The sequence below is a fragment of the Corythoichthys intestinalis genome, chromosome 7, assembly GCF_030265065.1.
Source record: "Corythoichthys intestinalis isolate RoL2023-P3 chromosome 7, ASM3026506v1, whole genome shotgun sequence".
NCBI lineage: Eukaryota > Metazoa > Chordata > Actinopteri > Syngnathiformes > Syngnathidae > Corythoichthys > Corythoichthys intestinalis.
The window spans coordinates 36,712,655-36,736,544 of NC_080401.1; the positions used below are offsets into that span (position 1 = coordinate 36,712,655).

The window sequence follows — 23,890 nt, forward strand, 5'->3', positions numbered from 1 at the left end:
GTCTTAACAGGGAGCAGATGGATTCAGCCATATGAAATGAGGTAGACGAGAGGGCCATGTATCCACCCAAATCAATAAAACTAAATGCAAACAATTTCAAAACAAACCATTACAACACCAATTTAATTAAACGAATACTCGAAGCAGCAAATTTAATTCGAGTATTTTTTTCTAATCGAATACTCGAGTTAATTGATTAATCGTTGTGGCACTAATCGAAATGACGTTTAGGTTTTGTAATAATTTCAACGTTGAAACAACATTAATTGGGGGTGCAAAAGTGACGTTGATTTAACGATATAAGATCGACAGCGGAATGTTGATCCAACATCTTTTCAACGTCAGTCTGCTACCTGGGTCTAAATCATAGGCTACTCTATTAAAGAAATATGCACTCTTTAATCTCACGACTGCTAAAAAAAAAAAAAAAAAAAAAAACATCTGAATGATGCAAAATGGAAATCTACAATTGCAATATTTCCAAGCATGTATTGCATGAAAGTAAAACTGAAATCAAACTATGAAATCAACTTCAGTTTTTTTAATTTGTTTAAAACCAAATTAGGATGATGCAACAGGACTTTGCTGCTCCATTATTTAAAAACAAAAACAAAAAAATTAATTAAAAAAAAAACATAAAAGCTTCAGAGGTTGTTGATGACGTTAAAAGACTGGAGCAGTTCAGCCAATCAGCGTCCATCTGGCCGGTCATCTCCAGTGTTGTGTGTGGTGTTACTAAATGTGCTCCCTTTCTGTTATCATTTTGAAAGACACGCACTGGCGCGTGGACGCTTGTTGGAATCGTGGAAGTGGAGTATAAATTTCCTGAGAGGTTGTCACGTGAGCGTTTTATTTTTTCTTCAAATGATATAGAATGTGAACCTGTTTTGCGGCTAGTTTGGCTACGATGTCTTGTTCTCACTTGGTCTAGCCACGACATGCCGTGAATGGTATACTAAAGGAAATATTCTTCTAAATACCGTGTCACAGCCAACTATTCACTGTTGGGTTTTTTTTCTTTTTTTGAGCTAAATGTGACCTGTTAGCCGCCGATACAGAGTCATGTGAAACTAATTCACTTGTCTTACTCACTGGGCTCGTTTTGTGTGTCACTAAACATCCTTAAAATTCTTGTCGATAGTTAGCCAACGTGAAATGTGAGTCAACTCAAACCTAACTTTGTGCGTACTGTTTTGCTTTCTAGGATGGAGAATGGGGATGATAATAGTGTCCGGTTCCGCCACCAAACTCTTTCCAAATTGTCCACCTCGAAGGTCCCGGATAGCCCAGTGAATGGCGAGTGTAGCCGAGGAAGTCAACACAGTCAGGCCATTGGAGACAATAACATCAGCAGCAATGGTAGGAAACGCATTACCGGTATTGAAAGCGTAGGACAATCCTGGTTTAGAAGATGTTCATAGAAACGACACTTTGAGTATTTAGTTCAATTTCATAGACTTCTGATATTGAAGAAAATAATGTTCAAACACACAAAAAAATGACACCTTTACAGGCACAGCCTTTTTATTATTATTATATTTTTTTTAACGTCAGTTATACCCATGCATATACACGCTAATAAACTTGAGCACAGGTGCATGTGATAATGGGTATGAATTACATGACAAAGAGGGGTGGGGTTTTTTGAATGCTCAGATTTGATTGGCTAAAATATTACTGGCATTAATAAAATATCTACCCTCATGTCAGGCAGCCAGGTGATTCTCAAGAAAGCAATACATTACAATAATGAAGGACATTTACCAAAGTTGGTGTTAAATACCCTAATGCAGACGTGTCCAAAGTCAGGAACGGGGGCCAAATGCGGCCCGTGGTCAAATTTCATCCGGCCCCCAGCATCTGTCATAAAATCAATAACGTCTGGCCCACACACAGACTTAATAAATTGGTCAGCAGTACTGCTACCACCATATGAAGTATCTTACACACTAAATGCTGCTCCTCATTTACCCACGAAAAGGCAGCAGCACTCTAAGCAACATTACCCTGTGTGGCCCTTTACTCCAAATGTTCTAAAATGGCAACAATCGACAAAAAAAAATAAAGTTGACTGCGACGGCCGACGGTTCAAGGATAAGTGGAAATTGGACTATTTCTTCACTAAAATACGCAACAACTGTCTGCCTCATTTGCAAAAAGACAGTCGCTGTCTTTAAGAGTTCAATGTGAGGCGATATTACCGAACAAGACACGCTGTCATGTACGACAAGATTACAGGGAAGATGCGTAGCGAGAAATTGAAGCAACTTGAAGCTAGTTTAATTTTACAACAGCAGTATTTTGCAAGAGCCCGAGAGTCGAAAGAGAACGCCACAAAGGTTAGTTGCGAGATTGTCGAAATTATTAATTAAAAAAAATAATAAAGCAAATGTGACACACAGAATGGCTTGGAACATTTGCTTAAATATATTGTTCGACATAAAGGACGTCAGCCAAGGTCGGCCCCCCAAATTTTTACCGCACCAAATCTGGCCCCATTTGCAAAAAGTTTGGACAGCCCTGCCCTAATGCTATGGTGACTCAGTATTCTTTTTTTTTTTTTTTTTTCATCAACAGTTTGAGCTCAAAAATATCTAATCGATTCAGCTCGAAAAACATGTAATATTACACATTATGGTAATGATCACCTATGGTGGGGAAGTAAGCATATGTAAACATAACTATTAAAGATGCACCGATACCGATACTAGCATCGGCAGGGGGTGCCGATCCGGCCCAAAATGGTGGTATCGGTATTGGCGAGTACCAACAAAGACGGCGCCGATACCATTTACCGGTCCATTATTATAACATTTGACCGCAGCCTTTTTTTTTCTCCTGGCGCTCACTACACTTTGTCTCTGTGTTGTGTGATGACACGTGAACACCAAGCAGCTATCGCTATTGGCCTGCTCTAGACCAATGAGAACGGGCCAATAGCCACTCCTGACCAATGACAAGGCCGCTATGTCGGCGCCGCCAACATGGCGGCGGTCGGGGAATATTTCAAAATAGAAATCCCGTCAATTAAAATCAATGGCTGCATGCAAGATTTGCGGCCTGAAAGTTTGGCGATGTGGAGTTAAATCGGCCAGTTTCAATACCTCAAACCTGATAAAACATTTGAAGACTAAACGTGAACGAACACAACGAGTTTGAGCCTGCAAGACCAGGACTGCTCTCCAGAGGAAGGGCGCAGGACCGGAGCAACAATCTCTGGTCAGTTTACTACGTCTACTTTACTTTTATTGTCTTTTACTGAAAGAAATGCCGCAGTAATTTGGGACCTGTTTCCAAAGTAGGGTTGCCACCATTTAGAAATAGAAATAAGGGACCCCACCCCCCACCCTCCGGAAAAAAGGAGGCTAATAGAGAAACGGGATGCTGTGGTCAATTATTATTACTTATAATTGTTAGCGTCCGCAAATGCGGAAACAAGGTTGGACCTCGAAGCGGACAACAAGCGGGGGATACGTACAAGGGTTTAATTGCAAACAAAAAATTACACGCGATCGCGGAATAGTAGAAATAACAAAAGGAGTCCGTGACAGCAGGTCGACGGAGCTCAATACTACAAACTCGAAGGTTAACTAAGACGATAGGCAGCGAGCCAAAAAGCCAAAATAAAAACACTCAAATACCTGCACAAGGTAGAGGTTACAAACGAGTGCAGCACACTAACAGAAAAAACCCCCAATGCAGGGGCGTAACAAGCAAATGTAGCGAGACTATAGTGCGAGATGTCAAATGGCGATCAGCAAAGCAAATATCTCGGCAGCCTTCTCTGAGCTCACCCGTGCTTAAATGCTGCGTTGATGAGCCCGCATTGGATTCAGGTGCGACGTCAGGAACGCCCCCACTAACAGCCCAGCAACAAAACACAATCTAACCAGCAGCAGAATGTGACAATAATTTCATGAAAGTTGCACTGTTTGGCCTTTGAGAGGTTTAAAAAATGTTTACTCAGTTCATTCAGAGTTTATTATTATGAACTTATTTTTACTTTCTTACTTTTGGGCTAGTATTATACTTTGTACTAGTCTTTTTCCTATTTTGCAAAGGTAAGCAACAGCCTGACAAAGACTTGATAGCAATGATTTCACATCCAATTATGTAGCTCTTTGGGGGAGGGAAAAAAAATAAAAATAATTTTATATATATATATAAACGGGGTGGTATCGGTATGGTATCGGTATCGGCCGATACTGCACAGCCAGGTATCGGCCGATACTGCACAGCCAGGTATCAGTATCGGGGCCAAAAAATGGTACCGGTGCAACACTAATAACTATTAAAAATATCAACAAAGGCCAAACACTCTTACCTTGTAGCCATCTTCTGTCTTGCCTTCTATGTAGTGCATGATGAGCCAGAATAACTTGATTTAACAAAAAAAAAAAAAAAAAAACACTGATTATGATGGGAAAATGAACACAGTGCAACAATAATGAAAGCTTCATGCCTGGACACTACAGTTTTCACTAAAGCAAGGTAAGAAACCATAATAATTTATAATAATCTGCTCAGTTATATAGTTTTAAACAAATTTATTAGTGATGTATCGAGCTCATATTTTTGCACATGAGACAGAGTCACATGATTTTGAGAATCTGCCGATACAGAGTCCTGATCCGATACCGGAAAAAGTTTTGGGGTTTTTTCACAAACGTTCCAAACATGCTACTTCTCCACAATGCCACCTTCATAATGTGAATTATTTTTTAACAAGTATAACGTAGAAAAATACTTGTCTTTATGAAATGCTTTGACGCTCATGCTGAGTTGCAACAGCACACTTTTGCAAGTTTAACGATGATGGACACAATTGGGCCCTTGACAGAAGAGCTACCAAGCTTCTCTGGCAAGATCAAAGCTACAAACCTGTCAATCATCGTTAAAAAGTACCAAACGCAAGCTGGCCAGTTTGTCAGCACTGTTTAGCAGTAGGGAGGGCGAGAGGCTGTGGCGCTGTACAAGCATGAAGCAGAAAAACATAAATAGATTTTTAAATTAAAAACCTGTTCACCCAATTCCGATCCTCTGAAAAATTGCGCGATCGGCCTGATTTTCGATCACGTGATCTGATCGGGACATCCCTAAAAATTGTTTTTAATACATTTTGATTGAATCTTTATGATGCTATATTGAGGTGAAAACATCAAAGGTTTTCATGGATGCATTACAGTAATGAATTTACAGCTCTAAAATCAGTTAAAAAAGAAATACAAAATACTATTTTAGAAACAAATCGTGGACAGGGCCACATAATCGGCATAACTGTTCAACCTTTAATCTTTCAACAAAAAAATGAACTATTTCATGCTTTCATGACTATATCCCTAAAATCTTCAAAAACATAGTTTTGGTTAATCTCATGAGAATCACCCGACAGCTTCCTGAATATAATTGCTTGTATTTTGTTTTGTAATTGTTTTTTTCCCCCCCAGTTATTTAAACCATTCTTTTCACTGCGTAGGTGTTATCTTTTACTTTAAGCAACTGCTGAATTTTTAACTGGGCGACTTGATAGAAAATAATGAACCGTCTCAAATTTTATGGTCACAAAGAATGTTAAATTAAATTGAAGAGTGTGAATTTGACAATGAAAATGGTCTTTTTACGCATGTTAAAGCAACTGTACGATGAACCTAATCTTATTTATTAAGTTTTATTAATTTCTCAGTGTATATTTCACCAGACTGTATACTCCCACAAAGTGTATACCATGTCATTGCAATTTCAGGGATAATTGAGATGGAGCATATGATCACCAAGAAGCTACAACTGAAGAGGAAAGCAGAGGTTAGAAATTCAATCTTTCGATTTTTGGGAGGAGGGTTATGCTTGTTCAGGAAACCAAAAGTTTCCATGTTTCCTTTCGTTCTCAGTACTTGAAGAAAGACTTGATGCGTGAGTTTGACAACCAGGTCAACGACTTTATGGACAGTCTTATCCAAGAGTCTGCTCGCCTGGAGCCCCCACCGTTGCCTGCTGTCTTCTCCCCTCTTCCTTCAGACAAGGAGAAGAGCAGACTCGGGTAGGCGCCAGAGCGTATATGACATTATTGCTGGGCGAAAAGACGATATTTAGTGCCAAAACAATAGTAAATTCAGCATTAATTCCTCCTATTGTCAATATCAGCAATTTTAACATTTAACATAAAAATACACTTTACTCAACTCTACACTTCTGATATATTTTAATCAAGTGGAACGGCCACAAGATGTCCCTATACCAGCAAATTTAGGGGTGTAATAAATCACCACAAAGCATAAACATGTGGTGCAGAAATAAAACCCTTTACAGGGCATTCATTTAACTCATTGGCTGCCATTGACAATTGTAGCGGTTCAATCCATTATGACTGGGAGAGGCTAGCAGCGAATCATTTTCTGCTTTCTACTCTTTCCTTTGTGGTACCTTTAATTCATCAAATAATCAAATCTAGTAAAATGCGGCATATCATTATCGTGATATTACCCATATTTTTTCTATACTGCTCAGTAGAGGCGTGCGAAATTTCCGATTCTTAGATTATTCGCGATTCGGCCGTGTAAGATTCGAGAACAATTCACAAACATCCAAATTCCGATTATTGAATTATACCAGGTAAATCGGAAACACAGTCAGCGCGGTCTTTGGGACGCAATGAGGAACGGACCGAGAATAAATATCATGTTCAACTCATGCCGCTAGATAACAATCATACCGCCTGCGGCCGACAGCCGCTACAAACAATGCCCAGTTGCTAATTGCTACAAATACGGCCAGGGCCGGCCCAGCCTATACGCAGACTATGCAGCTGCTTAGGGCCCCTGACCACCAGGGGGCCCCCAATCTGGCAATTGTTTAATTTGTGTTCTATTTTGTTTACTACAGTTTGCTTTATTTGACTTTTGTGAGTTTTGAGACTTGATTACAAGCTTAAAAAAAATAAAAGTTCTTCCTTAACTTCTGTCCTTCCTCTTTTAGAAAAAGGTTTGGCGCTATTTACTGTAAGTACTGACAATCATTTGGGGTGAGAAGTTTGAAGTATGCAGTGCAACAAAATCTGATTAATATACAAAATATGGACGTATGGGTTGGATTGCATGTATGGGTTTCACAGTACACTGTGACGAAATGGTGGGCCAAAAATATGGGGCCCTTTGCATTATTTTGCTTACGGCCCCCAAATGGCCTGGGCCGGCCCTGTATACGGCTACAGTAGATATCATATATATGTAGAATTAGATGCAAAATTACAGACGACGGTGGTGTTAGAACATGTATTATTGAACCGAGATGCGAAATGACACTTTCCGGCGTTAGTAAACAGCCGCCATCTTAAAGCAGTACTAAAGCAGTGACTTCTCTAGAAGGCTCTGTTGTAGCGAACCTAATTCACGTTTTATCTAAAATACTCTTAAATCGGCAGAATCTTGTCTTGAATCTATCTTTAAATGATGAAATAGTTTTAAAACTTTGACAAAAGTAGACAGAAGGGAAATTATGGAATAACGGGAGCAATTTTAACAACTATTACAGTTGATTAACAACGTTAAATTAATTGAATGTAGTTTAAAGCTGCTGATGCAGAATGGGGACTGGAGTATTTTATTTACTGTTATTTTTGTATATTTGTTTACTGTTATATGCTAACTTGATACTGAAATAGTAGTTTGGTTTAGCCATAGAGGACTTTTTGAACAATTTTGGAACTAATGTACAAAACATTTAAAAAAAAAAAAAAAAAAAAAAAAAAAAGGGAGGGGGGGGTGCATCAATAATCGTTTTATAATCGAATCGGAGCCTCTGAATCGTAAACGAATCGTTAGGTGCCCAAAGATTCCCAGCTCTACTGCTCAGCACCATTTACAATCACAAACACTTTATTAGGTGATTCACATTTGATTACGATCCAACAAAAGTTGCAGTGTATCACAAAAGTGAGTACACCCCTCGCATTTCTGCAGATATTTAAGTATATCTTTTAATGGGACAACACTGGCAAAATGACACTTTAACACAATGAAAAGTAGTTTGTGTGCAGCTTATAAAATAGAGTTAATTTATTTTCCCCTCAAAATAACTCAAAATATAGCCATAAATATTAGGGCTGTCAAAATTATCGCGTTAATGGGCGGTAATTCATTTTTTAAATCAATCACGTTAAAATATTTGATGCATTTAACCCACATGCCCCGCTCAAACAGATTAAAATGACAGAGCAGTGTCATGTCCATTTGTTACTTGTGTTTTTTGTTTTGTCGCCCTCTGCTGGACCACCATGAGCATTGTGTAATTATTGACATCAACAATGGCGAGCTACTAGTTTATTTTTTGTTTGAAAATTTTACAAATTTTATTAAAACGAAAACATTAAGAGGGGTTTTCATATAAAATTTCGATATGAAAACCCTATAACTTGTACTAACATTTATCTTTTAAGAACTACAAGTCTCTCTATCCATGGATCGCTTTAACAATGTTAATAATGTTAATGCCGTCTTGTTGATTTATTGTTGTAATAAACAAATACAGTACTTATGTACAGTATGTTGAATGTATATATCCATCTTGTGTCTTATCTTTCCATTCCAACAATAATTTACAGAAAAATATGGCATATTTTATAGATGGTTTAAATTGCGATTAATTACGGTTAAGTAATTTTTAAGCTGTGATTAACTCGATTAAAAATTTTAATCGTTTGACAGCCCTAATTAATATCTAAACCCCTGGCAACAAAAGTGAGGACACACCTTTGAAAAAAAACATACATCCCTAAATGTCCAAATTGAGTACTGCTTGTCATTTTCCCTCCAAAATGTCATGTGACTCATTACAGGAGTGCTGTCAGTATAACTGCAGAGATTGAAGGGGGGGGGGGGGGGGTCATCCTGTTAGTTAGTGCTCAGACCATACGCCACACTCTACATCAAATTGGTGTGCATTGCTGTCACCCCAGGAGTAAGCCTCTTCTGAAGACTGTACACAAAACAGCCCACCCGTCTCATCAGACCACAGGACATGGTTCCAGTAATCCATGCTTTGTTGACATGTCTTCAGCAAACTGTTCGCGGGCCTTCTTGTGTACCGTCTTCAGAAGAGGCTTCCTCCTGGGGTGACAGCCATGCACACCAATTTGATGTAGAGTGCGGCATATGGTCTAAAAACTAACAGGCTGGCCCCCCACCTCTTCAATCTCTGCAGCAATGCTGACAGCAGTCCTTTAACAAGTCACATGACATTTTGGAGGGAAAATGACAAGCAGTACTCAATTTGGACATTTAGGGATGTACGTTTTTTCAAAGGGGTGTGCTCACTTTTGTTTCCAGGGGTTTAGATATTAATGCTATATTTTGAGGGGGAAATAAATTAACTCTATTATATAAGCTGCACACAGACTACTTTTCATTGTGTCAAAGTGTCATTTTGTGAGTGTTGTCCCGTGAAAAGATATACTTAAATATCTGCAGAAATGCGAGGGGTGGACTCACTTTCGTGATACACTGTACATACAAGCTTTGACATGTCTTCCTCTAGGCATTTGCGACCTCCTCATGGCCAGGGCAAGCAGTTTGTCAGCCGTAGGTCGATCCTTGAGTGAGCAGACACTTGTTTTACTATATACCAAGCATTTGCAGGCATGAGTCAATTTTTTTCTCTCCCCCGCAGTGAGCTCTTTGAGGTGAACCATATCCGGACTATCTACCACATGTTTATTGCCATGCTCATCCTCTTCATCCTCAGTACTCTGGTGGTTGATTTCATAGATGAAGGCAGGTAATGGACAAGACAGGTTTAAGTAATGTTGGTTTTGCTTTACTTTTGCTCAACCCCTTGATTCCTGAACTTACATTTAACTCATTCAGTGCCATTGACGATGCTTGATGCCCAATCATATGACGCCTAATCATCCTTCTGCTGTGAATTTAAATGTGTTTGTCTATAGTAGACATCCAATTTGTTGTAAGTTAGAGGGTGGCATCGAATGAACTTCAAATGTATTGGACATTTAACACCGTCAATGACGGTCAGAGAGTTCATAAATATACATAAAACATTGGAAGAATACATGAGTAAATGTAAAATAGTACAGTATTTGAAAAAAAAATGATAGAAATTAAATTTAAAAATTCAGCTAGGAAAAACATCATGAAAAAATAATAAATTTTAAAAAATAATGAATAAATTCCCCTTTTATTTAAAATGTAAGGTTTTTTTATGTTTGAATTCTTTTCACTTTAAAATAATTTCTTCTTTTAAAAAAATTTTTTTTAATTTTTTCCCCCAGATTTTTAATTTTGCAATTTCCAGTTTATTGTTGTTTTTTGCTAATTTAAATGTAATCAAAATGATGTGGTGAAAATTCAATTTTAAAAAAAGTTAGAAAAAAAAAATGATGTGGTGGTCCAGATTTGGCTTCCTGTCTGGTTCATGTCTTTAGGTTGGTGCTGGATTTTGACCTGCTTGTCTACGCATTTGGACAGTTCCCCCTGGTGGTGTGCACTTGGATCTTTATGTTCCTCTCAGTTTTAGTGGTTCCCTATCCCCTATTCAAGCTGTGGAGACAGACCCAGTCTGGCGCTAATCGGCACAGATGGCTGTCCAGCTTTTTCTTTGGGTCCGTGTATGTTCTCTACCAAGCTTTGGGCCTTGGCTTTTTACCCACATATGTGGCGGTGGTCAACAGTTTGCCCCCAGCTTCGTCCTTCATAATCATCTTAGAACAGGTATGTTTCACATCCCCTCGTGTTCCAAATGTGGAGTTGGAATAATTACAGAAATTGCTGTCCATGTCACATTCCAGGTGAGACTCATGATGAAAGTGCACTCTTTTATAAGAGAAAACGTACCAAGAATCTTGGCTTGGACTAAAGACAAGTCCAGTAAGTTCCTTCGCCATTATAAAAATCATTGGTTGATCCAGAAATATCAGGACATCGACATAGTTCACTTCTTTTTGGCTCTAAACGCCAACAATGGATTTGAAATGTAACAAAAAATTACTATTTGACCTAATTTGCATCCAAGTTAGGTGAACAGTGTAGGAATTACAACAGTTTATATATGTCTAAATGAATCATGCTCCAGGAGGCAAAAGACTGCAGCAAGTAAAATGCATGCGCGATCGGATTCGAGTCAGGTAATTGATTTGGCTATTGTGTAGAATTCCCCTTTTTGCCTTCAAAAACGTTTAAGTTGCTTTCACAGAATGAGAGTAGCTAATATTACCCAAAACACTCCAGAATTTATCAGTCGTCACATAATAAAATCTACTCCAGCTGTCTCAATTTATCCAGGGACCGTTGTAGGTAGAACCTGGATGTTTCTAGGCTATGTCAAGGATTGCCCAAAAAGTTTTTCAAGTACCGAAAAAGTACAACTAATCCATTGCTCGTCTTCTATTGCAAACAGAACATGCAGCCTTGAAACGTTCAACACATTGTCATTTACTTCGTACTTTCATGTACAACACAACGAAAGACAGTAATATAGCGCCTGTCTGGCGGGGTGTATATTGCACTGTACCACAAGTATGAAAGTATATGGGTGTGTGTCTCCCTCTGTCTCGTTTACTTGTCAAAACTGCTGCTGCTGGATTACAGAAATTAAAAGCATGCCATGTTGTTGTTGTTTTTTAATACAATAACATTTTGGCAAATTGCTTAGGTCTAGTCTACATTTGAAAATCAAATCTAGTGTACCAGTCCTTCTAAAAAATTAGCATATTGTAATAAAGTTCATTATTTTCTGTAATGTACTCATCAACATTAGACTTTCATATATTTTCGATTTATTACACACAACTGAAGTAGTTCAAGCCTGTATTCAAGAACCCACAGTCAGTGATGGTCTGAGGTGCCATGTCAGCTGCTGGTGTTGGTCTACTGTGTTTTATCAAGGGCAGGCTCAATGCAGCTCGCTATCAGGGGATTTTGGAGCACTTCCTACTTCCATCTGCTGAAAAGCTTTATGGAGATGAAGATTTCATTTTTCAGCACGACCTGGCACCTGCTTACAGTGCCTAAACCAAAATGGTTTACTGACCATGGCATTACTGTGCTCAAATGGCCTGCCAACTCTCCTGACCTGAACCCCACAGAGAATCTGTAGGATATTGTGAAGAAAAAGTTGAGAGACACCAGACCCAACACTGTGGATGAACTTAAGGCGCTATCGAAGCATCCTGGGCCTCAATAACACCTCGTGCCACAGGCTGATAGCCTCCATGCCACGCCGCATTGAAGCAGTCATCTGCAAAAGGATTCTCGACCGAAGTTTTGAGTGCATAGCTGATATAATTGAAGGTTGACTTTTTTGTATTAAAAAACACTTTTTTTGGTATTAGTCGGATGAAATATGCTAATTTTTTGAGATAGGGATTTTTGTTTTTTCTGGACTTTTTTGCCAAAATCATCAATATTAAAACAATAAAAGGCTAGAACTACTTCAGTTGTGTGTAATGAATCTAAAATATATGAAAGTCTAATGTTTATCAGTACATTACAGAAAATAATGAACTTTACACAATATGCTAATTTTTTGAGAAGGACTAGTATATGGACATTGGTCACTGGCCCATTAATGTGTTTGACCTGACGCCTTTTGTAAAGATGAGGTTCTCATAAACCAAAGGGATCATTCTATTTGTTACATTAATTGGGGTGCAAATTTGGGTTTTTTTTTTGGACAAGGTCATTGCCACCTTGCATATTGTTGTTATTAAGTGACAGCTTTGCAGTAATCATTAAATTATGTAAGTAAGACCAGAGAGAAATGTGACTGCACTTCACCCTGAGCCTGGCTACCTTCACTACCGTTCAAAAGTTTGGGGTCTAAGCGACCTTTTGAACCGTACTGTACGTAATGACAAATACCATATGATACACTACGGTTCAAAAGTTCTGGGTCACTTAGACCCCAAACTTGATTGACTGGCTGGCTAGCTGGTTGGCAGACTGACTTGCTGACAGACTATTTGGTTTACAGACTGACTGACTGACTACTTTTTCTCATATTTGGATTTTGTTTCAAATTGTATATGCACTTTGTTCTTTCATTATCGCTTTAATTAAGAACAGAGCTGGAGTCTGTTGTATAAAGAAAATGCTCTTAATCCCAAGGGATTGTTCTGTGTTTATTAGCAGAGTTAAATTCAGTGGCACTTTCAGTTCTAATAAAGAAAAAAAAAAAGTTTAAATAGAATGTAGGGTTGTCAAACGATTTAAAAATTTTAATCGAGTTAATTACAGCTTAAAAATTAATTAATCGCAATTCAAACCATCTATAAAATATGCCATATTTTTCTGTAAATTATTGTTGGAATGGAAAGATAAGACACAAGATGGATAAATACATTCAACATACGGTACATAAGTACTGTATTTGTTTATTATAACAATAAATCAACAAGACTGCATGAACATTATTAACATTCTGTTAAAGCGATCCATGGATAGAAAGACTTGTAGTTCTTAAAAGATAATTTTAGTACAAGTTATAGAAATTTTATATTAAAAACCCTCTTAATGTTTTCATTTTAATAAAATTTGTAAAGTTTTCAATCAAAAAATAGACTAGTAGCCCACCATTGTTGATGTCAATAATTACACAATGCTCATGGGTGCTTAAACCCATAAAATCAGTCGCACCAAAGCGCCAGCAGAGACGACAAAACTCCAAAAAAACACAAGTAACGAGTGGAGATTGCACTGTCCTGACATTTTAATCTGTTTGAGCGGGGCATGTGCGTTAATTGCATTAAATATTTTAACGTGATTAATTTAAAAAATTAATTACTGCCCGTTAACGCGATAATTTTGACAGCCCTAATAGAATGCATTCCTGATACTTTATATGTCATTATTTTTATTTTGCCAAGAAATCGTAATCGATATTGGAAAATCGGGGTTGAGAGAAAATAATCAGGATTTTCTTTTTAGGCAAAATTGAACAGCCCTAACCTGGCATATTAAATGCATTTTTATTTATTCATTTATTTATTTACAAATTTTCAAGTATCATTTTCTCTTAAAAAAAAAAAAAAAATGTCTGGCAAAAATAGATCTGCTGATATAAGCTGTTTTCATATTTTGCATACCTGTGAATGAGAATATGACTCAATCTTCAATATTGTGGTCATTTGTACTTCTTTCCTAGATTGTCTTTGTCTTTCCTAGTTTGTCTTTGTGTAGCAACTGGCGTCTTCATTAACGGAAACTCGATCTTTTTAAGATTTTCTCCATATTTTTATAATCACAATTGACAAGATTTAGGTGAATATTACAGTGTGATCATTTTTATTTTTTCACTTTTTTTGTGGTTGCGTATTGACCCGAGGAAGAGTACTTTGCATGTTTATTTCAAAGAGCCTCTTCTGTCATGCCCAGGTCCGGGCCCAGTGGTCCCTCGAATTTCTCAGTATCTCTACTTTTTCTTTGCACCCACGCTTATCTACAGAGATGAATACCCAAGGTAAACAAAATATCCAATTTGCAAAATAGCCAGAATTTAAATGGCGTACCTGATTTAACTTTTTTATATTTTGTTGTAGGAACCAAACAATCAGATGGGGCTATGTGGCCACAAAGTTACTACAGGTACCAATTCCGGACTGAATTAAAACAAAATGGCCGCCTGTTTATTTCAGAATTCCCGATTCTTTTCTCCTCACAGGTACTGGGCTGTTTGTTTTACGCATACTATGTGTTTGTGCGGCTCTGCATTCCTCAGTTCCGCAGCATCAGGCTTCAGTTTTTTGACCTAAGGGCCATGGTTCTGGGGGTCTTTAACTCTATCTTGCCGGGTAAGATCCATTCAGACCATCAATGTTAGCCGATGAGTTAATTCATCTTTTTTTTGCTGTTTTACAGGAGTGCTAGTTCTCTTTCTGGGGTTCTTTGCCTTCCTCCACTGTTGGCTGAATGCGTTTGCAGAGATGCTTCGTTTTGGTGACAGGATGTTCTATAATGTAGGACGCATTGCATTCAATCTTGTTTTATGTTAAAACATTGAACATTACCATGGAAATAAGACTTTTTTTTTTTAATTGCACATGCAGTAGTTATCACCTTTTCTTTCCAAGATAAAAAGTTATGAATTTGTCTAATTGATACAGTGGGGCAAATAAGTATTTAGTCAACCACCATCGTGCAAGTTCTCCCACCTGAAAATATTAGAGAGGCCTGTAATTGTCAACATGGGTAAACCTCAACCATGAGAGACAGAATGTGGAAAAGAAAACAGAAAATCACATTGTTTGATTTTTAAAGAATTTATTTGCAAATCATGGTGGAAAGTAAGTATTTGGTCAATACCAAAATTTCATCTCAATACTTTGTTATGTACCCTTTGTTGGCAATAACGGAGGCCAAACGTTTTCTGTAACTCTTCACAAGCTTTTCACACACTGTTGCTGGTATTTTGGCCCTTTCCTCCATGCAGAATTCCTCTAGAGCAGTGATGTTTTGGGGCTGTCGTTGGGCAACACGGACTTTCAACTCCCTCCACAGATTTTCTATGGGGTTGAGATCTGGAGACTGGCTTGGCCACTCCAGGACCTTGAAATGCTTCTTACGAAGCCACTCCTTTGTTGCCCTGGCTGTGTGTTTGGGATCATTGTCATTCTGAAAGACCCAGCCACGCCTCATCTTCAATGCCCTTGCTGAAGGAGATTTTCACTCAAAATCTCTCGATATATGGCCCCATTCATTCTTTCCTTTACACAGATCAGTCGTCCTGGTCCCTTTGCAGAAAAACCACCCCAAAGCATGATGTTTCCACCCCCATGCTTCACAGTGGGTATGGTGTTTTTCGGATGCAAGTCAGTATTTTTTTTCTCCTCCAAACATGAGAAGCTGTGTTTCAACCAAAAGGTTCTATTTTGGTTTCATCTGACCATAACACATTCTCCTAGTCCTCTTCTGGATCATCCAAATGCTCTCTAGCGAACCGCAGATGGGCCTGGACTTGTACTGGCTTCAGCAGGGGGACACGTCTGGCAGTGCAGGATTTGAGTCCCTGGTGGCGCATTGTGTTACTGATAGTAGCCTTTGTTACTGTGGTCCCAGCTGTTTGTAGGTCATACACTAGGTCCCCCCGTGTGGTTCTGGGATTTTTGCTCACTATTCTTGTTATTATTTTGATGCCACAGGGTGAGATCTTGCATGGAGCCCCAGATCGAAGGAGATTATCTGTGGTCTTGTATGTCTTCCATTTTCTAATAATTGCTCCCACAGTTGATTTCTTTACACCGAGCGTTTTACCTATTGCAGATTCAGTCTTTCCAACCTGGTGCAGGTCTACAATTTTGTCTCTGGTGTCCTTCGACAGCTCTTTGTTCTTGGCCATAGTGGAGTTTGGAGTGTTACTGACTGAGATTGTGGACAGGTATCTTTTATACCGATAATGAGTTAAAACAGGTGCCATTAGTACAGGTAACAAGCTGAACCTTGTTAGACCTCATTAGAAGAAGTTAGACCTCTTTGACTGCCAGAAATCTTGCTTGTTTGTAGGTGACCAAATACTTATTTTCCACTCTAATTTGGATTCTTTAAAAATCAAACAATGTGATTTTCTGTTGTTTTTTTTTTCCACGTTCTGTCTCTCATGCTTGAGGTTTACCCATGTTGACAATTACAGGCTTCTCTCATCTTTTCAAGTAGGAGAACTTGCACAATTGGTGGTTGACTAAATACTTATTTGGCCCATTGTATATACTGGCATAATTGTGAATGCTCAAGCTTCAGTGCCATTCACAGCGCAAGATGTCCAATCCATTTTGACTGGGTTAGGCTAGTAGTGATTCTCCTAGTTAAAATCGATTGTACGTGTAGCTGAAGAGTTGAAAGTTTAAAGCAATTCTGTTTTTCTCTCTTGATGTCAGTAGCAGCCAATGAGAAAATTTGATTTCCAACTCACAGGATTGGTGGAACTCGACATCCTTTGCCAACTACTACCGTACTTGGAACGTCGTGGTTCATGACTGGCTGTTTCACTACGTGTATAGGGACTTCTTATGGGTACGTGAGTCTGCTTTTGGTCAATTTTAACAGATGTTAATCTTTTTACTTACTTTGGTGTCATGATTTAAGATCTCCCAGAAGCGCTTCCGGACAGCGGCCATGCTGTTTGTGTTTACTGTGTCCGCAGTAGTTCACGAATACATCCTCGCAATCTGCTTCGGCTTCTTCTATCCAGTCCTTTTCTGCCTGTTCATGTGTTTTGGAAGTAACGTATCCAACACACCTTCCTGTTTTCTCCTTCTCTAAAAGGGTATTTTTAAACAAGGGTCGATTGTTTTCCATGTTTTACAGTGATGTTTAACTTCATCCTCCACGACCAAAGGAAAGGACCCATCTGGAATATTATCATGTGGACGTCCCTCTTCTTGGGTCACGGCGTCATCATCTGTTTGTACTCTCAGGAGTGGTATGCCCAGCGCTACTGCCCCATAAAAGAGGTACAGTGGACCCTCATGATAGAAGCACAATCTGTTCCACAACCAAGCTCTTAACGTTAATGTGCTCGTATCATTAATGTATTTTCTCCATATGAAATAATTGAATTCCAGTTGATTTGGACAACACTTCCAGAGACCCTTTATCTAGCCCCAAGTTACCCTTAAATAATCATTCAAACCATCATTTTTAAGGCTATACAATCTGAAAAAGAATTTAAAAGTATAAAAACAATGTTATTTATACACACGCACTTACCATTGGGGCTGGACCCTTCAAGCGCTGAGCCAACCAAGCTTACACTCTGTACAAAAATTACTAATAGGCGCACTCTTTTCATGTTTCGTTAATATTTCTTGCTTTGTTTCAATGGCGTACCGCAAGCAACACGTCACTTCCGCTCATTAATATTCATGACATTAGCTACTGTTGCTAAGTAGGGACAAGCCACCGTTTGTCCCTAATAGGAAATGAATGGAAATCGTGTACGAAGGAGATGTTTACAGAGCTAAACCTACCAATTCTCTCCGAAAATGATGTGCCTGGTGCCAAATTCACTGGCAAAGATGTGGGAGAACATAAAAATGTTCATTTCAAGAGATGGCTTGAGTGTCGAAGGCCGAAAAAGACGAAAAAAAACGAGCCGACCTAAGCATAGCTTTAGCTTTTTTATCGACGCGACTGACAATGACATTCTCCTGTTTCAACAAGCTATCCTTTAACATCAGCCCTGTCTTTCTTATGTATCCTCTGGTTGTCCTACGTCTCTTACCGTTCTTGGGGGTAATTTAGTTAGCTTTGTGTAGCGATCGCACTTTTACAACAGAAAATGTAACAGTGGCAGTCAGATACCATTGTAATTCTTTTCAGGTCATTCATTGTCGGACAGAAGCAGTACGGCACAACGTTACGCTAAAAAATAAGTTAAAAATATAAAAATGGCTAACCTCTTTGTCCTCTGAAAGACCATGCCAACCCAACATAATGTTTACTGCATATGAAATGTGAATGGATTCACCGAGCTGGTGTTAAAAGTCCGCGCAAGTTGATTCGGTCTTCACATTTTTTCCTCCTGAGTTTTTGGATTCCGGAAACGTATGAAGAAAACATCCTTCATGTGTCGTAATGTCTAGACTCATTTCTACAAGTTCCAAAAAAGCAATGCGTGATCGGCATGTTCGTTTTTGAAAGATTACTGGCGAAAAGTAGCACAAATTACGTTGTGTCTATGCGAGGGCGGGTCTATAATGTCCCACTTCGGCTTTACTTCCACTTTACGATGCGACGTCACGGTCAAAAAATAGCCTGCGTGCGGTACGCCATTCCAAGCATTCTTTTTCGCACCACTGTCTTTGGTTGCCATTTTCCTGGGGAAGATGGTTAATCTTCACTTGTAAGTATAAATGATTGTGATGCACTTTGATACCAAATTCTATAACGGGAGACAACGATAATAAATAACAATATAACAATAAATCAACAGTTGTAGCAATTGTTAGGAAATGGAAAAGGACAAACATGACTGATAATCTACCTCAGACTGGGGCTCCATGTAAAATCTCTTCTCGTGAGGCATCACTCATGAAGAGAAAAGTGAGGGCTCAGCCTAGAACTACACGGCAGGAGCTGGTCAATGACCTGAAGAGAGCTGGATGCAGAGTTTCAAAGGCTACTGTCAGAACACTATGGTGCAATGATTTAAAAGCATGCATTGCTCAGAAGGTTCCCCTGTTGAAGGCAGTACATGTGAAGGCCCGTCTGAAGTTTGCCAGGGACCATCTGAATGTTGCAGAGAGGTCATGGGAGAAAGTAATGTGGTCAGATGACCCCAAGTAGAACTTTTTGGTGCAAACGTTACTCGTCGTGTGTGGAATGAAAAAGAAGGATGAGTACAATCCCAAGAACACCATCCCCACTGTGAAGTATGGGGTTGGAAACCTCATGCTTTGAGGCTGCTTATGGCAAAGAGGACAGGAAGACTGTGCTGTATAAAGCAGAGGATGAATGGTGAAATTTATCGTCAGATTTTGAGCCACAACCTCCTTCCCCAGTCAGAGACTTGAAGATGAGTCGTGGCTGGTTCTACCAATATGAAAATGACTGGAAGCACACAGCCAAGATGACCAAGGAGTGGCTGCGTAAAAAGCATATCAAGATTCTGGAGTGGTCTAGCCATTCTCCAGACCTTAACCCTTTCGAAAATATTTGGATGGAGCTGAAACTTCGTGTTTCTCAATGACAGCCCTGAAACCTGACAGAGCTAGAGAAGATTTGCTAGACAGCGAGCTAAGCTGTAATTTTTCCTCTCCATCTATCACTCTTAGGAGCAAATGCGGTCTTCCTCATGTGTGCGCTCTTCTTCGTGTGTGCAAATACATTCTTCATGTGTACATGCGGTTGCACTCGCCTGCGGAAATACAACCTTCTCTACACTTCCTGCACCAAAATAAAAGCATGCATCACAAAACAAAGGTCAACATTATAACCAAATACCATATTTTTCGGACTACAAGTCACACCTGAGTATAAGTCGCACCAGCCATAAAATGCCCAACGAAGAGAAAAAAAAACATATAAGTCGCACCGGAGTATAAGTCGCATTTTTGGGGGATAAAATCCAACACATAGAACAGATATGTCATCTTGAAGGGCAGTTTAATATAAAAATACAATAGAGAACAACATGTTGAATAAATGTACAGTGCATGAACAACGAAATGCGAATATACTGTCCTCACCAGGACGCTACGGCTCGGTCCTGGCTATAGAGCGAGCTCCCAAATGACGATGCTGGACGTCCGTATAATTTGCTGAATCAATTTGGTCCTCGATACCAAACAGGTTCGCATCAACGTAAATAAATGATCATTAGGTTGTTTTACAGCAATCACGTAAACGGTTAGCATGCGTTCGCTAGCATTAGCACATCGTTTAAACACCCACACAACTCTAAGTGTCTAAGCTCTAAGTGTCCGATCTCGGGTGGAAAACACACAACAACAGAAAAGATGATACACACAGGAGTCGCCACTGTACAGATATTTTAAAAGCATAAACAATGAAGGTAGGTTCGCAGTAGGGGTGCACGATATCCAATTTTTGAAACCGATATTGATATCGATAACTTCCTGGTCCTCGAAACGGATACCGATATCGATAACCGATAATAAATATATAATTTTTTGAATGTATAACCTGAGTTTTTGAACACCTGGAGGTTTAAAAAAAAACTTGTGGTGGATTCAACGTAGATTTGCCTTTGATCTCATCAGATTTTTCATAATGACATGAACAAAACGGTGCGGTTCACTTCTGCACTGCCCGACAGCCAGCTAAGAATTAATGCACTTCCATAAACCACAAGGCTTGGTCTTTCTTGCTTATATGGGAAGACGCTCGTCTTAATATTGTGAAAGTACAACAGAAAAATACACATATTCAATACTCAATAATACAACAAACTGCACAATAAACTTACATACACAGCTAATATATGTATAGCATAGCACACTAGCTTGAGCTACTAAAGCATTGGCTGGCTTCTATAACACAATTTATGAAGTTCTGTATGACCCTTCACCACAGAAGTAAACATATATTGCACATCCATATGTTATAGTAAACATAAAATACTTACATATATTTCTGAAGTGGAAACGTAACAGAAAGCATTCACGACTGTCAATGCTACCGCTAGACACCGCAATGTGTAAGTGATTGAACCAAACTACTGTAACAAAAAATAGATGCAGTGAATTATTCTGACCAGCAGGTGCGAGCAATGGCCCGCAAATGGTCAACTGATTTCCCATACTAGTGTGTAAACTGTAAAGCCAGAACAGTATATATTATTGGTCCTATTATAAATGTTATTTGATTTATCGGGATGACGTCATAATTCCTATAATCGGACCGATAATTATCGGACCAATAATTATCGTGCACCAGTAGTTTGCAGCAGTGTTTCTCTCTCGCTAACTCACCCACTCACTCAGAGCTACATAGCTGTCCGTCTTCTTCTAGCGTTTGAGCGCTCTTTACGTAAACAAGTGCGAGTGCGCCCCCACGTGGGCGTGAAACCGCCACAAACTAAAAACATGCATTTCAATTGAATATTAAAAAAAAGTCAATAATACATTTCAACACACATTTCCAAAGGCAGAACGCGAACGTGGCCATAGCTATTAAGAGTTATTCAGATAACTATAGCATAAAGAACATGCTGACAAGTTTACCAAACCATCAGTGTCACTCCAAAACACCAAAATAACATGTGAAATGATATCATAATGTGTTAATAATTTCACACATAAGTCGCTCCTGAGTATAAGTCGCACCCCCTGCCAAAATATGAAGAAAAAAAAAAACACGGCTTATAGTCTGAAAAATACGGTACACATTTCGCCAAAGGGCAGAACATTCTTATTAAAAAATAACGTAAAAAAATACAATACTCTGAGGTACAACAATCATGTACTGTTTACGCAACAACAAAAAATAAATCGAAAAATCATATAAGTCGGGTACGTCGTAACCCGGGGACAACCTGTATTTTTGTTTTTCTGAGGCTGCAAAAAGACCATTTGGAGAATTCAGAGGTCAACAATGTTTCTTAAATGATTAATTGTTGAGGAGAATAACTGTTAAATAATTTAATAATCGATTAGGAGTTGATTAATTGTGGCAGCCCTACTCCAAAAATTCTAACCATTAATATTTTGTTTCCAGCCCTCTTTTCTAGAGTTACTACAGCCTCGGTCTTGGACCTGTGAGAAAAGTGCCATTACATACTAAAAGGCCGTGAACTGAACTGCAGCCGTTTGCATATCACGTTGACCAGCTCGTCTGTTCCTGTCCTCACTGTCCTTGACATCTGGTATTTATTCTAGTTGATTGCACTATGGAGATGTCAAAAGAATGTTGGGAAGAGATTGTATAAGCCAAAATGTTCTTAATTTCCAAATACCAATGATGCCTTAATTACTGTTTCTCTGCAAGCAATTTCATGTGTGCACACTATTTATTCTTTTTATGATGTGATCTACTGTGAGGTTACACCTTGTGCCAATATGAAAGTGGCAGCTGAATACAGACATTATGCACAAATCATTTACACGTACAGGAATAGTTAATATTTAACAAAGCCAGCGATGCATCCCTGCAATAAAGGTCATCTCGTGTGTTTGGCATTGGCCGTTTGCATCATTCAAACGGTTTATTATAGATAATAATATATTGTCAACTTTGTTCTCTGTATCGCGAACTGGATTAGTCATACACAAAAGAATGATTTTTATGCACGCAAATGAGATCAAATTTGTCAAATTATTTTCACTTATTTGTGATCTGTTCCCACAGTGTGTTAGAATGTTTAAACACTTGAATAATAGATTGTTACTTGTTCAGGCATGTTTGTTCCTGTCCTTTGGATGACATGTGCCCTTTTACAGTACTTTTTGAGTTTGAAAACAGTTGACTAAGATGTTCTTATCAAAGTTATAATGCAAGTCAGTCATGCAGTCCATTATTTGAACACAAGGGGGAACTGTATTAAACGTTTATGTTTGGAGAACAGATGGAGTTCATATTTGTGTTGCAGTATGTACATGTTAAAATGAACGTTTGTTACAACTGAAATAATATATTTGAACTCCGTTTTAAACATTCACTTAGAAGTAATTAAGCACAATCCTATTTAACCGTTACAAGAATTGCTATTCAAAAGTTGAGATTTAACGCTTTATAGAGCAAGTGACGATTTTTGGTCATTAAAAAAGAACAAGAAATTATCATTTTTTAAATTATTAATCATGACTTTTTAATATGTATGTATTATATTGTAAATGTTAAAATGTTAATAGATGCAAAATTATTGGAATTAAAATGAATAGTAACAGAAATACACTCCGGTAACACTCCAAGCTTAGTGTTTTTTTTTTGTTAGTTTTTTTAAATTTCATAATATGTACTGTAACTCATTGAATGCCATTTTACGTTCATTTGCCCCTCCCAGTCAAAATGGATTGGACGTCTTACACCATCAATGGCAGCCAATGTATTTATTAAATGAGTGCCCTATAGTTTTTTTTTTTTTTTTTTTTTTTTTTTTTAAATCGTCGTGCATCAAAGGGTTCAGCCAAACAAGTTATTGCTTCAATATGAGGCAGACATATTTGATAGGATCATTTAACACTTATATGGCCTATATGAGATACGTGTAACTTTTCAGACCCTTTGAAATAGTGTGATCATTTGTCTTTGCTTTTAACTCTTAAGTATGTCATTTTTGTTGATCTTTTTCCCTAGAGATGACTCACAAAGTGCGTCGCATAATTCTGTAATTCATTTCATTGCAAAGTATTTGCTCACCTGCATTGACTTGCATATGATCCTAAAGACAACACCTAGTATAAATGACTCATGTGAAAGACAGTTGCTCTATA

General features: G+C 38.4%; 1 protein-coding gene across 3 annotated transcripts; it reads left to right on the forward strand.

Moving 5' to 3' along the window:
• Positions 1-685: 685 nt before the first annotated feature.
• On the forward strand, positions 686-23,544 carry soat1 (sterol O-acyltransferase 1). Of its 3 annotated transcripts, none has more exons than XM_057842079.1 (16): positions 686-840; positions 1,205-1,359; positions 5,744-5,802; positions 5,889-6,037; positions 9,529-9,588; positions 9,661-9,768; positions 10,433-10,718; positions 10,796-10,874; positions 14,379-14,463; positions 14,543-14,588; positions 14,665-14,794; positions 14,862-14,959; positions 16,911-17,009; positions 17,082-17,217; positions 17,304-17,449; positions 22,176-23,544. In XM_057842079.1, exons 2-16 carry the CDS (start codon positions 1,206-1,208, stop codon positions 22,239-22,241), a joined length of 1,701 nt encoding a protein of 566 aa, XP_057698062.1. In that variant the 5' UTR covers positions 686-840; position 1,205; the 3' UTR covers positions 22,242-23,544. The 3 variants fall into 3 exon arrangements, with proteins under 3 accessions (XP_057698062.1, XP_057698063.1, XP_057698064.1); XM_057842080.1 differs by having other exon boundaries at positions 686-832; XM_057842081.1 differs by having other exon boundaries at positions 797-950.
• Positions 23,545-23,890: the final 346 nt, after the last annotated feature.

Excerpts from the sequence above, each read along its gene's own strand:
- soat1 (XM_057842079.1), top strand. The coding sequence starts at position 1,206 with ATGGAGAATGGGGATGATAATAGTGTCCGGTTCCGCCACCAAACTCTT. Across the intron at positions 14,589-14,664 it reads TGGCCACAAAGTTACTACAG|GTACTGGGCTGTTTGTTTTA; the intron begins GTACCAATTCCG and ends TTCTCCTCACAG. Across the intron at positions 14,960-16,910 it reads GTGACAGGATGTTCTATAAT|GATTGGTGGAACTCGACATC; the intron begins GTAGGACGCATT and ends TCCAACTCACAG.